The sequence below is a fragment of the Zalophus californianus genome, chromosome 11 (genome assembly GCF_009762305.2).
Source record: "Zalophus californianus isolate mZalCal1 chromosome 11, mZalCal1.pri.v2, whole genome shotgun sequence".
In the NCBI taxonomy this organism is placed as follows: Eukaryota; Metazoa; Chordata; class Mammalia; order Carnivora; family Otariidae; genus Zalophus; species Zalophus californianus.
This window is the reverse complement of record NC_045605.1, coordinates 5946931-5961031: the sequence shown is the minus strand read 5'-3', so window position 1 is coordinate 5961031 and position 14101 is coordinate 5946931. Positions and strand designations below refer to the sequence as shown.

Genomic DNA, 14101 nt, shown 5'->3' with positions numbered 1-14101 from the left:
CATTTATAAACTCAAAACAGTACAAAAGTAAAATGTATGATGATGATACCACAAAGATTGGGAGAGGTGAAATGCAAATATACTGCTAGAAGGTCCTTATTCTACATATAAAGTGGTATGATATGCTTAAAGGTAGACTGTGATTATTAAAAACCATAAAGCAACCATAAAATCAACAAGAACAAGAACAAAGATGTATATATAATAATATAATGATGGAAGTAAAATAGCCTCATAAAGAAACATCAAAAGAAGGGTGAAAAAAGAGGAAAGGAAACAAAGAACAGAACAAATAGAAAGCAGATAGCATGATAAAGACTAAAATCAATCATATCAATAATAATATTAATTGTAAGTAGTCTGAACACCCCAAATAAAGGCAGAGATTGACAGACTGGATAAGAAGCCCATACATAAGGACATAACAATCCTAAATACTTATTTGCCTAGTAACAGAGCTTTGAAATACATGAAAATAAAATTAGTAGAACTGAAAGGAGAAGTAGACAAAACCAAAATTATAATCAGAGATTTCAAAACCCTTTTATTAGTAATTGATAGAACAAGTGGGCAGTAAATTAGTAAAGATAGAGCTGAGACCTGAGCAAATTATCAACCAGCCTGACATAATTGGCATTTATAGAGCACTGCACCCATCAAGAGAAAACACATTCTTTTCAAGTGCATGTGAAACATCCACCAAGATACATTATATTCTGGGTCATGAAACAAACATCCACAAATTTGAAAGAATTAAAATCATACAAAGAAACTTCTCTGATCACAATGGAATTAAAAAGTAATTAAAAATAGAATAGAATTAATAACAAAAATTTCTGGAAAACTTCCAAATATTTGGATATTAAATAGCATACCTCTATATAACCCATGAGTCAAAGAAGAAGTCACAAAGGAGATTTGACAATATCTTTGATTTAATGAAAATGAAAATACAACATAAAAACTTGAGGATGCAGCTAAAGCAGTACTTACAGAGAAATTTATAGCATTAAATACTGATATTTAAAAAGAAAGATCTCAAATCAGTGCTCTAAGCTTCCAACATAGAATCAATAAAAGAAGAGCAAATTAAACCCAAAGCAAGTAAAAGGAAGGAAATGATAACAGTAGAAATCAGTAATATTGCAAATAGAAAACCACCAGAGAAAATGAATGAAATCAAAACTTGTTGCTTTTGAAAAGAGCAATACAATTTATAAACCTCTAAATAAAATTTTAAAAAGAACGCATGCAATTCAGAAATGTCAGAAATAAAAAGCAAGATATTACTACCAATCCTACAGGCATTAAGATGATATATTATGAATCATTTAATGCCCACAAATTTGAAAAATTAGGTGAAAGAACAATTCATTGTAAGGCATAAACCAAAACTCACTAAAAAACAAATAAAAATAACATAAATAGGTCAATTTATTAAAGAAATTGAATTTTTAAATTCAATTAAATCTGAGTTATTAAATTATTAAATTGTACGTTGAGTTTATAAAAATCCCACAAAGAAAACTCCAGTCCCAGGTGGATTTCCTAGTGAATTCTAGTTAGCATTTAAGAAAGACAATACAAATTCTACACAATATTTCCAGAAATAGGAGGGAATATGTCCCAACAATATCTATAAAGTATTACCCAATATAAAAATCACTCGGGGCTTATTAAAAAAAGATATTACAAGAAAATAACAACCAATATCTCTGAGGAACATCTATACGGGATAGTAAATAACATCATAAACAAATGGAGTTTATCCAAGGAGTACAGGGTTGGCTTAACATTTGGAAATCAGTCAATGCAATTTACCGTACTCACAGACTTAGAAAGAAAGTTGGATATAACCATCTCAGTAGATGCAGAAACTTAAAGGTGAAAGACTGAATGCTTTCTTCCTAAGATCAGGAACACGGCAAGGATGTCTGCTCTCAACACTTCTTTACTGGAGGTCCTAGTGAGTGCAATAAGGCAAGAAAGAGGGAGGAGGGAGACACTAAGATTGGAAAGGAAGATCTCAGAGTCTTTATTCACAGTTGACATGATTGACTAGGTACACAATCCTAAGGAATTCACAGACTTACTGGAACTACTAAGTGAGTTTATCAAGATTGTGAGATACAGAAACCAACCGTTTTGCCATTATTTCAGCAAGAAACAATGGGAAATTTTTAAAAATATGTTTACAGTAACATCAGAAAAAATGAAATACCTAAGCCTACATTGAAGAAAAAATTCTGTATGACCTGTCCACTAAAAACTGCAAAACACTGCTAAGAGAACTTTAAAAAGACCTAAATAAATGATGAGATATAAGGTGGTCTTAGATCAGAAGACTCCATATTGTTAAGATGTCCACTGTCTCCAAATTGATCTGTACATTCAGTTCAGTCACAAAAGTTAGAGTAGGATTTTGGGGGAAATTGACAAGTTAATTTGAAGATTTTTATGGAAATGCATAGGAACTAGATTAGCCAAAACAATTTTGGAAACATAAAATTTGGAGAACTTACATTATTTGATTCCAAGACTTACTATAATGCTACTATACTCAAGACACTGTGTTATTAGCATAAAGATAGACATAAATTAATGGAACAGAATCAAGAATTGAGAAAAATAGATACACATGTGTACTGATGAGTTTTAACACAAGGTGCCAAGGCAATATAATTGGAAAATGATATTCTTTTCAACAAATTGAATATTCAAATGCAGAAAAGTGAACCTTTACCCTTCTCTCTCACACCATCACACCATATATGTTGAAAGAAATATATGTAAAGTTTTATATCTCAAAAGAGATCACAGATCTAAATGTAAATGCTAAAACCATAAAATACCTACAAGTAAGCAAAGGAGACAATCTTAGTGACCTTGGATTCTGGCAAAAATTTCTTAAATAGGACACAGGAGCATGACATATGAAAAAGGTGTCAAATTGCACTTCATCAAAGTGAAAAGCTTTTGCTCTCTGAAAGACATTGTTTAAAAAAAATAAAAAGACAAGCTACATGTATTTAACTAACTGGAATTTAAATAAAATCCTGAGAAGAAAAGACAAGCCACAGACAGGAAGAAAACATTAGCAAAAAATATATATAATTAATGTCTTGTATCTAGAATATTAAAAACCCTCAAAACTTACTGGTAAGACAACCTCATTTTAAATGAGCAAAAGATTTGAACACTCTATCATTGAAGATACATGGATAGCAAATAAGCACAAGTAAGGTAATGACTGTCATCGTTAGTCATTAGGGAAGTGCAAACTAAAACTTTAATGAGTTACCACTATATATACACTAGAATGGTTCAGTCTGCCTAATTGTTGGCACAGATACGGAGGGAATGCAAACTGCTACATCTACTTTGGGAACCAGTTTGACAGTTTCTTACTAATTAATATATACCTACTATTCATCCCAGACATTCCACTCCTAGATGTGTACTCAAGAGAATAAGAACCTATGTCCACAGAATGATTGTATATATGAGTGTTCATAGCAGCTTTATTTGTAATAGCCAAAACCCAGAAACAACCCAAATGTCCATCAACCCAAATGTCGCTGGATAAACAAATTGTGATTATTTATACAAAGAAATACTACTCAGCAATATGAAGGAATGAACTACTGATACACATAGCAACATGGATGAATGTCAAAATAACAATGCTGAATGAAACCAGTCAAGAAAGAGTTCATACTGCAATGAATCAGGGAACACTACATCAAAAACTAATGATGTAATGTATGGTGATTAACATAACATAGTAATAAAAAAAGGAGTTCATACTGTATGATTCCGTTTACATAAAATGCTAGAAAATATGAACAAGCCTGGAGATACACAAAGCAGATTCGTAGTTGTCTGGAGATGAGGGTGAGAGGATGAGGGAGGACAGGATGACCAAGCCCCCCAAGGAGCTTTGGGGGCGATGGATATGTTCATTTTTACTGTAGTGATGGATTCACAGGTGTATACTTATATCAAAACTCTTCAAGTTCTGTTAAAATATGTGTGTTTACTATATATCAGCTATACCTCATTAAAGTGGTAAAAACTTTTGTGACCCCCCCTCTACCCATTTTGTCTACCCCCCAACCCACTGCCTTTGACAGTCACCAATGTATTCTGTTAATCTGTGAGCTTGTGTGTGTATTTTTAGATTCCATATGTAAGTGAGATCATACGGTATTTATCTTTCTCTGACTTATTTCACTTCGATAATGCTCTCAAGCTCCATTCATGTTGCTGCAAATGGCACAGTTTCATTTTTTTATGGCTGAATAATATTCTTGGGTGTGTATCCCATTTTATTTGTCCGTTCAGCCAATGAGTTTTATAAGAACATGTGCAGACATTCAGAAGATCTTGATAAAGTAGTTCTTCATCTCTTGTACTTGCAGGGTGAGTTGGGGGCAACCCAGGAACCAGTTGTAAGGGTCATAGGGTTACAGCGCCTACAGTGCAATCAAATGCTTAATGCTCTCAGGCCTTATGCACTAAGGTTAAGGGCGTGAGTGGGGAAGGAGAATCCAGAGACCTAGGATGGAGACATATGGTTACAGCGCCTACAGTGCAATCAAATGCTTAATGCTCTCAGGCCTTATGCACTAAGGTTAAGGGCATGAGTGGGGAAGGAGAATCCAGAGACCTAGGATGGAGACATAGCCAAGGCTGAGGAACCTTGAACTTCAAACTCCCCTGTTGGTGGAGGAAATTCTCCCTCCCTGTTCTGTGGGACAGGCCTTCTCTGCATAAAAGCTTTTCCGTGACTGCATCTGGCATAGTTGCTGCATGTGCTCATGCTGATTCTCCTTAGCATTCTCCCACAAACATCGCTCATTGCCTCCAGCCCACAGTGAGAGTTCTATCTCAGAACAGCCGAGACACAGAGGTACAAGATCTACTCCAGGAGGAGATCGCTTATAAATCAATAGACTTAAAAGAATTTAGCAATCTCATTAATGGGAGTCTTAGAAACATGTGTGAGAGTGAATTTTCAGGTTGCAAGATCAGAAAATGGGTTAAATTTACTGATAATGACCACATTCATCTAGGATTATGAATTTAATGTGTTGGCTTGGGTACCCAGAAATGATGTTAAATAGTCTGGTTGGCTAATCAAAGCCTGAACTCAACCAAAGCTCTACTATTGCAAAATGCCTGAACTTCTCTGGTATACTGTAGAGAAAAGGATTTCTGAAGTGTCAGGGGAATGCATGTATTTGTTCCTCTTACATGCAGTCTACTCAGCTACCCACAGGCTATAATCCCAGGAGGCCTAGAAGATACAGTTCTCATCAAGTCATTAATAAATGAGAGGAGCCACAGAGTTCTTGATGAACTCCATGGTGGCTGTTTTTCTAGACTGGAGATGACAGTGGGGAAAGCTGTGGTGGGATTGGTACCTTTAATTCACCAGGAATAACGGAACTTTGAAGTGGTGGAGGTCAGGTGGTGACACAGATAGCAGCTAAACTTCCGGAAGTGCTTCCTCCAGTGCAGCAGGTCGGCACAGCCCCTGGCCCCTGTTATGCTGCTGTTGACCTGACACATGCTCTTTTCATCTCAACCCATAAGCAAAAAGAGAGGCACTTTGCATTTACATGGAAAGAAGAGGATGTGCCTTTCCATCTTACTCTCAGATCTGTGTCTACTCTATTGTTTTCCCTAGGGGCTTGTACATCTCAATTCCCACAGACCATCATGCGTGTCCTTACACTGGTGACCTTATACTAGCAGATGCAGTGAGCAGAAAATAATTCCCTGGTTGACTTCCTAGGACAAATGCACACCAGAAGGAGAGAGAGAAATTTTGCAAAATGTTAAGGGTTTGCCACATAGCTAAAGCTTATGGGCATTTTGGGGATATCCTTTCTAAAGTGAGAGGTAAGTTTCAATACCTTGGCATGTCTGTCTTGAAGACACACAGCACTTAAAGGGCTTCTCTGGATTTAGGAAGTAAAACATGCCACATTGGGGTGTGCTGCTCCAACCTGTTTTCAAGGTAACCTAATGAGGCTCCTGGGCTCCAGTGGGACATGGTGTAAGAATGAACATGGTAGCAGGTCCACAGTGTGGTCAGGGTGCTCCCACTTGGCCTTTAGGGCCAAGCAGTCCCAACAGTATTGGACAGACAGTGAAATGCTATATGGAGCTTCTTATAATTAGAGGATCTTAGCACAGAGGTTTTAGGAGTGAGGTAATGCCCTCTTCTGCCAACAGCTATTTTACATTTGAAAATCAGTTCTGGTTCTGCTACTGGGCCCTGGGAGAGACTGGATGCTTGGCAGTAGGATTCCGAGTGCTCTGTGATTATGAACTGACATGACTTTTATCTAATCCAGTGAACCATAAAACTGAGAGTATACAGCATCATCTCAGTACAAAAGAGAATGAGTCTGAGAAGGTCCAGAGGGCTACAGTAAGCTGTATGAGCAGGTGGCTCGGATTCCTTCAGTCCTACATTGGCTCTGCTTCATCTCCATGCCTTTGGCTTCATGGGGAGTCCCCTGTGACAAGCTAACAGAGGGAGAGTATATTAGGTCTAATTCACCAGGGATCTGCACAGGATTCTGGCAACATCCAAACATGGACAGTCACTAGATTACAACCCCTCAGTAGGCCCAGAGAATGGTCAAACGGTATCCTTCCAGTGAGCACAAGTGGTTTTCTACTTCATATAGAAAGGAGAAGCAGTTTGAGACAGAAAACTTATTGTCTGGGGGCAGTAACTGAGAGCTTCTCAGCTGATTAGGTACTTGGATGGAATTAAATGGGGGGAAATTGGGATTAGGTCTGGGGACAGGTATACTCAGAATGGGCATAGCATATATTTGTGTCCTTGTGAATGCCCTCCCTAGGAGGCAGAAAGCTCTAAGTAGTCAGATGGACGAGATGATCCATCCTGTCAATGTCCATTTTTTCACCTGGCCTCCAGTGGTTGCTCAGTGGCGCCATGTACAAAGTGGTCATGGGTATAGGGATGGAGGCTACATATAGATTCATGAACTTGGTCTTTTCCTCACTGAGGTTGTTCCGGCTCTATAGTCACAGATAACTGGACAGCAGAAACCATTACTTTGCCTCCAACAGTGTGCTGGCTGCCTGGTGGCAGGCTGATTATGTTGAACCCTTCCCATATAGAGGTGGCATCTCTTTGTGTTTGCAGTGATAGACAAATATTCTGGACGTGTGTTTTATTTCTCTGCTTGCATTACTTCTGTCAGCAATACCATTTATTACAGAAGCCTTATCCGTCATCATTTTATTCCATACAACATTGCCTCTAACCGGGGACCCATGTACAGTAAAGGAAGTGGTAATAGGCTGAGAACAACACAATACACTCACCGTGTGTGCTGTCCCCCAGAAACAGCTAGCGCTGACAGAACGCTAGTTTGATTTGCTGAAGCTGAGGCACAGCACCACAGCAGGGGGAGACCGGAGGGGCGAGACACCTGGAAATAAGCCAATGCACATGAATAATAATCTGTTTTCTTTCTTTTTTTTCCTCTCTTTACTCTCAAAACAATCCTCATCCATAACTGATCTCTCTGTTTCTAATTACATGGACATTTCTGTCTCAAACTCAGCTGGTCTAACACTGAATTTCTTATATTCCTCGTCATAAAAATGGTTTCTTTTCCATATTCCTCTTGGCCTCAGGTTATGACACCATCATTTACCCAGCCATCCAAGTCAGAAATGTAGGGGTTCTCCTTGACTTCTTACCTGTCATAAGCTCCCGTGTGTCATCTGTCATAAAGTCCTATCAGTTCTGCTTCCGGAGACTCTCCCAAGTCTGGCATGTCTGTCCCTCCCCGACTGGAGCTTCTCAGTATTCTCCTCCCCACTTCATGGGCAGAGTCCTTCCGCTTGGTCTCTTTGTCTCTAATCCTTTGCCATCTCTGTGTAAACACTGATGCCATGTCTTGAAAACATGAATTAAACCACCTCCTTACCCAAAGCATGTTGGGGGCTCACCGTTACCTACATGCCACGTGATAGTCCCTCTCCCCAGGTTGCTCTTTTCTGGATCAGTTCCATGGCAACAAGGCCTTCACCTTTTGATGCTCGACTCAAACAACTTCTGAAGCCTACCCTCACCCTGACACAGCGAGGCACAGGCACTTTTTCCGGAGGTGCCCTCACAGATGTATTATATACTCAGTTGTCACACTTGTACAAAGCTCTGCGCATTTGTCTGCTACCCCCACTACACTTGGAGCTCCTGAAGAACAGGGACTCTGATCTATCTGTCAGCACAGGGCTGTAGACTTAGTAGATGCTTAATGAATACATGCTGTTTGTTGAATGAGTTGAGTGAGGGAGTGAGAGAGTGAGTCCTTATGGCTGGATGTTGTAATGTTTCCTTTCTGTAAGGTTGCAGGGGATGAACGAGAAATGTTACTTTTGTGCTTTGTTCACTGATGATGGATTCTCTACCGACTTCTGCTGAGAATCAGCAGTAAACAAAATCAACAAAATCTTGATTTTTTTTACCTCTTAATTAAAAAAAAAAATGTGCTTTTTACATTCCCTTCCTGTGCCCTAGAGATCTTAGCTCTTCTTGACTTCTTTTCCAGTTTAAACTTGGATTCTTACTAGGTCTTTTGCATTTTAACTTCTCTCCCTGTTGGTTTCAGAAAAACATTTTTATAATGTTTTTTTTTCCTCTTTAAATTTTCTATCTTAGAATATGAGATCATTTTAAAATGGATATATTGCAACATTACCTCTAAAGCCAAATTTTATATTGTTTTTGTTTTAAATACCACTCATTTTTTGTGAAACATGTTATTATTATAAAGTGATCTGTATTTTTGGTTACTATTTGAAATTCTGTTCTTGCTAACCTATTCTTGTTTGATTACTGTTACAGCCCACTTAACTATAAATAGTGATTAATATTTAAAGAGTTTAAAACAGAATTAATTATTGGAATAAGTATTATAATTCTCTTTAAAATGAATCTTCTTTCTATATATCCTTGATGAGAGCAAAAAATAGATAACTGAACTGTTGTAAATCACTGTTGCCAAAGGAAAAAGAAATATCTAGTTTCTAAATCTAGTCATAAGTGTATATTTGGGAAGGTAAAACATGGAAGAACTCATAAAAAATGTGTTCACCTCTAGCCTTCCAGAAGTTTCTGATTTCTAAATGCATTTTTGTTGTGGCATCAGCATTAGTTAATAAACCTGGGCCATTGGGTACCATCATTCATTCATTCAGTACTAATTTTTTTGAGTGCCTATTATGTTCAGGGAATACAGAGTGGAAGATCTGCAAGTTCCACAAAGGAATCCCATCTCTGTACACAATGCTTTGCAGATGGTGGACACGCGATAAGTATTTATTACATGAGTAAGGGAATGAAGCACTACAGAAAAATTGTGAAATCATACTTTCTTACAATTTGTGTTCTTACTAACCGATGTAAATCAAGAGGCATGTTCCTGCTTCTATGAAAGTAGCATTCCTGAATCATTACCTATTTAAAGTTTGAAAAAGCAAAAAACTTCATGAAGGCAGAGACATATCTTGTCACTGTCCTACCTCTTACCATCCAGGAATTTGTATGCCTTCTTTTGTTGAATGCTTCCTATGTGCCAGTCATAGTTCTGAGTGCTTTATAAAGACTTACACTTCTAAACATCTCAAGAATGCTGAGGAGTATTATGATTACCATTTTAAGGTAATCTGAAGCCCAGGAAGACTAGGTTATTTGGCAAAGTTTATAGAGCTAGTAAATAAATCACAGAAGCAAGACTCAAGGCCAGATAGTTGGATATCAGAGTCCTATCTCGCCCTACACGACCACCATGCTGCTTCCTACTCTGTGTTAAGAAATGAAAACAGTTTTAGAGTACGTTAACTTTGAAAATGGAATACCATTGTAGATCTTAAAATGCAAAACCAAAGAAAAAACGCCATTTTCTAATATTCTTGGTAAGGACTGCTAACCTGTCTGTACTCACTCAGCTCACGTTTGGTGGATGCGTTCATTTATGTGCTCAGACTAACATGAGACAGAACAGTGCTGCCGAAGAAGTCTGGACTTGGAGTCCCATTCGAAGACGGGCTCTGACATCTGCTTACTACCTACCTGCTCTTGAACAACTGAACTTTCCCAGCTCTCCATTTCCTCACCCATAAAATAGGAATAAAAACAGGTGTCACAAATGGCTGTGTCTTTTTAGAGAGAATTAAACAAGATAATGTCTGAAAAGTACCTGACACAAAAAAGGATGTTACCAACTCTCTTCCCTTTGCCTCTCCCTCTCTTTCCTGTTCCCCCCGCTTTCCCCTCTTTACCTGTTGTTAGCCACATGATCTTGTCTTCCAGGACTCAATTTCTCTCCTGTAAGACAAGAGGGCTAATCATCTGGTCTCCAAGATCCTTTGACTCTGTAATTCTATGATTTGGTGATTTAATTACTTGGTTTTTCATTGTATCATAGCAGTGCAGTATACTGAGGGGTGGTTTTGAAATGAGGCTTCACCAGTTAGCATGGTTGATTAAGTTGCTTTGTTTCTTTTTTCTTTTTCTTTTTTCCCCCCAAAAGATCCCATCACATAGAATGTGGTTTAGATGTATTTGAGATAAATCAGGTGAAAACCTGGTTTAATATGTAAGTGGTTCCACAGCAACAATATATATATTAACTGTATTTACTAGTAATGACCTGTTTCACAAGATGGTGTCTCCCTCCTTTCCCCTGTTTAGGTACTATGCAGGAAACCTACAGGCTAAGTCAACAAATCATAGAACTCTAGATTTAATTCACACAGCCACCAAGGGGCTAATGAGAGCTGTCGAAGGCGGTGGGATAGATTCTGTGATGGAATGGGAAGTGGATGAAGTGCTGAACTGGACAAATGCGCTGAACTTTGATGAGTAAATGCATTCTGCTTTTACTGGGGAGTAAGGGCAGGCCTCATGTATGTTTCTGATGTTCCCACCTCTGCCTCGAATCTTGGGCCCACAAACATAATCTTTAAAAAAAAAAACAAAAAGCAAACGAGTATTGTTTGTCTAGAAAAAAAGAAGAAGATATGAGGGAAGAATATAAAAAAGAGATGATATAAAAGTAGAAAAAGAAAATTAGATTTAGGTATTCTTTTCTTTAATTGAAGTATAATTAACATACAGTGTTACATGAGTTGTAGGTCTATAAATAGTGATTGGACAATTCTGTGTGTAGCTCAGTGTTCACCATGATAAATACAGTCACCATCTGTCACCATACAACTTTACTACATATATTATCAACTGTATTCCCGATGCTGTACTTCTCTTCTCTGTGACTTATTTTATAACTGGAAGTTTGTATCTCTCTTTTTTTTATTAACATATAATGTATTATTTGTTTCAGGGGTACAGGTCTGTGATTCATCAGTCTTACACAATTCAGAGCGCTCACCATAGCACATACCCTCCTCAGTGTCTATCACCCAGCCACCCCATCCCTCCCACCCCCACCACTCCAGCAACCCTCAGTTTGTTTCCTGAGATTAAGAGTCTCTTATTGTTTGTCTCCTTCTCTGGTTTTGTCTTGTTTCATTTTTCCCTCCCTTCCCCTATGATCCTCTGTCTTCTTTCTCAAATTCCTCATATCAGCGAGATCATATGATAATTGTATTTCTCTGATTGACTTATTTCGCTTAGCATAATACCCTCTAATTCCAACCACATGGTTGCAAATGGCAAGATTTCATTTTTTGATGGCTGCATAATATTCCATTATGTATATATACCACATCTTCTTTCATCTATTAATGGACATCTAGGCTCTTTCCATAGTTTGGCTGTAGGAGGTTTGTATCTCTTAATGCCCTTTATCTATTTCACCCATCCTGCCACCCACCTCCCCTTTGACCAACATTAGTTCTCTACATTTAGCGTCTGATTCTTTTTTGTTCATTTGTTTTGTTTCTTAGAAACAAAATCTAGTTCCTAGGGTCGTGAAATTCTTTGGTATTTGTCTTTCTCTATTTGACTTATTTCACCTAGCATTATACCCTCTAGCTCCATCCGTATTTTCACAAATGTCGAGTTCATTTTTCATGGCTGAGTAATATTCCACTGTGTGTGTGTGTGTGTGTGTGTGTGTGTGTGTGTGTGTGTGTGTGTGTGTGTGTGTGTGTGTGTGTATCTACCACATCTTTTTTATCCATTCATTAGTTGATGGACACTTGGTTTGCTTCCACATAGTGGCCACTGTAAATAATGCTGCAATAAACAAACATATCCTTTCGAATTAGTATATTTGTTTCTTTTGGTAAATACCCAGTAGTGGAATTACTGGATCATATGGTATTTCTATTTTTAATTTTTGAAGACCCTCCATACTGTTTTCCACAGTGGCTGCACCAGTTAAATTCCCATCAACAGTGCAGGAGGGTTTCCTTTTCTCCACATCCTCACCAATACTTACTATTTCTTGTCTTTTTTATTTTAGTTATTCTGATAGGTGTAAGGTGATATGTCATTGTGGTTTTGATTTGCATTTCCCTGATGATGAGTGATGTTGAGCATCTTTTCATGTGTCTCTTGGCCATCTGCATGTCTTAGGAGAAATGTGTATTCATATCTTCTACCTATTTGTAACTGGATTTGTGTGTGTGTATGTGTGTGTTGAGTTGTATAAGTTCTTCATATAGTTTGGATATTAACCCCTCATTGGCTATTTCATCTGTAAATATCTCCCATTCAGTAGGTTGCCTTTTCATTTTGTTCACAGTTTACTTTGCTATGTAAAAGCTTTTTATTTTGGTATAGTCCCAATAGTTTATTTTTGGTTTTGTTTTCTCTGCCAGAGGAGACATAGCTAGAAAAATGTTACCAAGACCAATATCAAGAAACTACTGCCTACATTTTTTTCTAGGAGATTTATAGTTTTAGGTCTCACATTTAGGTCTGTAATCATTTTGAGTTTATTTTTTGTGTGGTTTGAGAAAGTGGTTCAGTTTCGTTCTTTTGTATGTAGCTATCCAGTTTTCCCAGCACCATTTATTGAATAAAATGTCTTTATTATATATTCTTGCCTCCTTTGTCATAGATTAAATAACCATATAAGTATGGGTTTATTTCTGCCTCTGTACCATATTCCATTGACCTATGAGTCTGTTTTCGTGCCACTACTATACTGTTTTAATTACTATAACTTTGTAGTGTATTTTGAATTCTGAGATTGTGATACCTCCAGCTTTGTTCTTCTTTCTCAAGATTGCTTTGGCTATTTGGGGTCTTTTGTGGTTCCATTCTAATTTTAGGATTGTTTGTTCTAGTTCTGTGAAAAATGCTGTTGGTATTTTGATAGGGATTACGTGAAATCTGTAGATTGCTTTGGGTAGTATGAACATTTTAACATTTAACAACCAATGTGCGAGCACAGTATATATTTCCATTTGTGTTGTGTTCAGTTTCTTTCATCAGTACCTTACAGTTTTCAGAGTATGGGTTTTTCACTTCATTGGTTAGGTTTATACCTTAGATATTTTTTTCTTTTTGGTACAATTGAACATGGGATTGTTTTCTTAATTTCCTTCTGCTACTTTGTCATTAGTGCATAGAAATGCAACAGATTTCTCTATATTAATTTTGGATTCTGCAACTTTACTAAATTCATTTATGAATTCTTTTTTTTTTCTTTTTTTGTAGGCTCCTGAGCATGGAGCCCAACGTGGAGCTCAAGCTCATGACCCCTGAGATCAAGAGTCAGATGCCGAGGGGCACCTGAGTGGCCCAGTTGGTCAAACGTTTGCCTTTAGCTCAGGTCATGATCCTGGGGTCCTGGGATAGAGCCCTGTGTCAGACTCCCTGCAGGGAGCCTGCTTCTCCCTCTGCCCCTCCCCCCGCTCGTGCTCATGCTAGTGCTCATGCTCACGTGCGTTCTCTCTCTCTCTCAAATAGATAAATTAAATCTTAAAAAAAAATAGTTGGATGCCTAATGGACTAAGCTACCCAGGCACCCCATTTATGAGTTCTAATAGTTTTTTGGTGTAGTCTTTCAGGTTTTCTATATATAGTATCATGTCAACTGCAAATAGTGACAGTTTTACTTCTTCCTTAACA

General features: G+C 37.8%; 1 protein-coding gene across 4 annotated transcripts in view; it reads left to right on the top strand.

Annotated features, from left to right (window-relative positions):
• Positions 1 to 14101, top strand: part of C11H11orf65 (chromosome 11 C11orf65 homolog) — a 70153-nt gene that overhangs the window by 46429 nt on the left and 9623 nt on the right. For 3 of the 4 annotated variants that reach the window (XM_027580543.1, XM_027580545.1, XM_027580544.1), the window contains one exon: positions 10751 to 10921. The exons of the other annotated variant lie outside the window; for it this stretch is intronic. In XM_027580543.1, coding sequence (XP_027436344.1) covers positions 10751 to 10921 — 171 coding nt within the window. The remainder of the gene's footprint in view (positions 1 to 10750; positions 10922 to 14101) is intronic. 4 annotated transcript variants of the gene reach the window in all.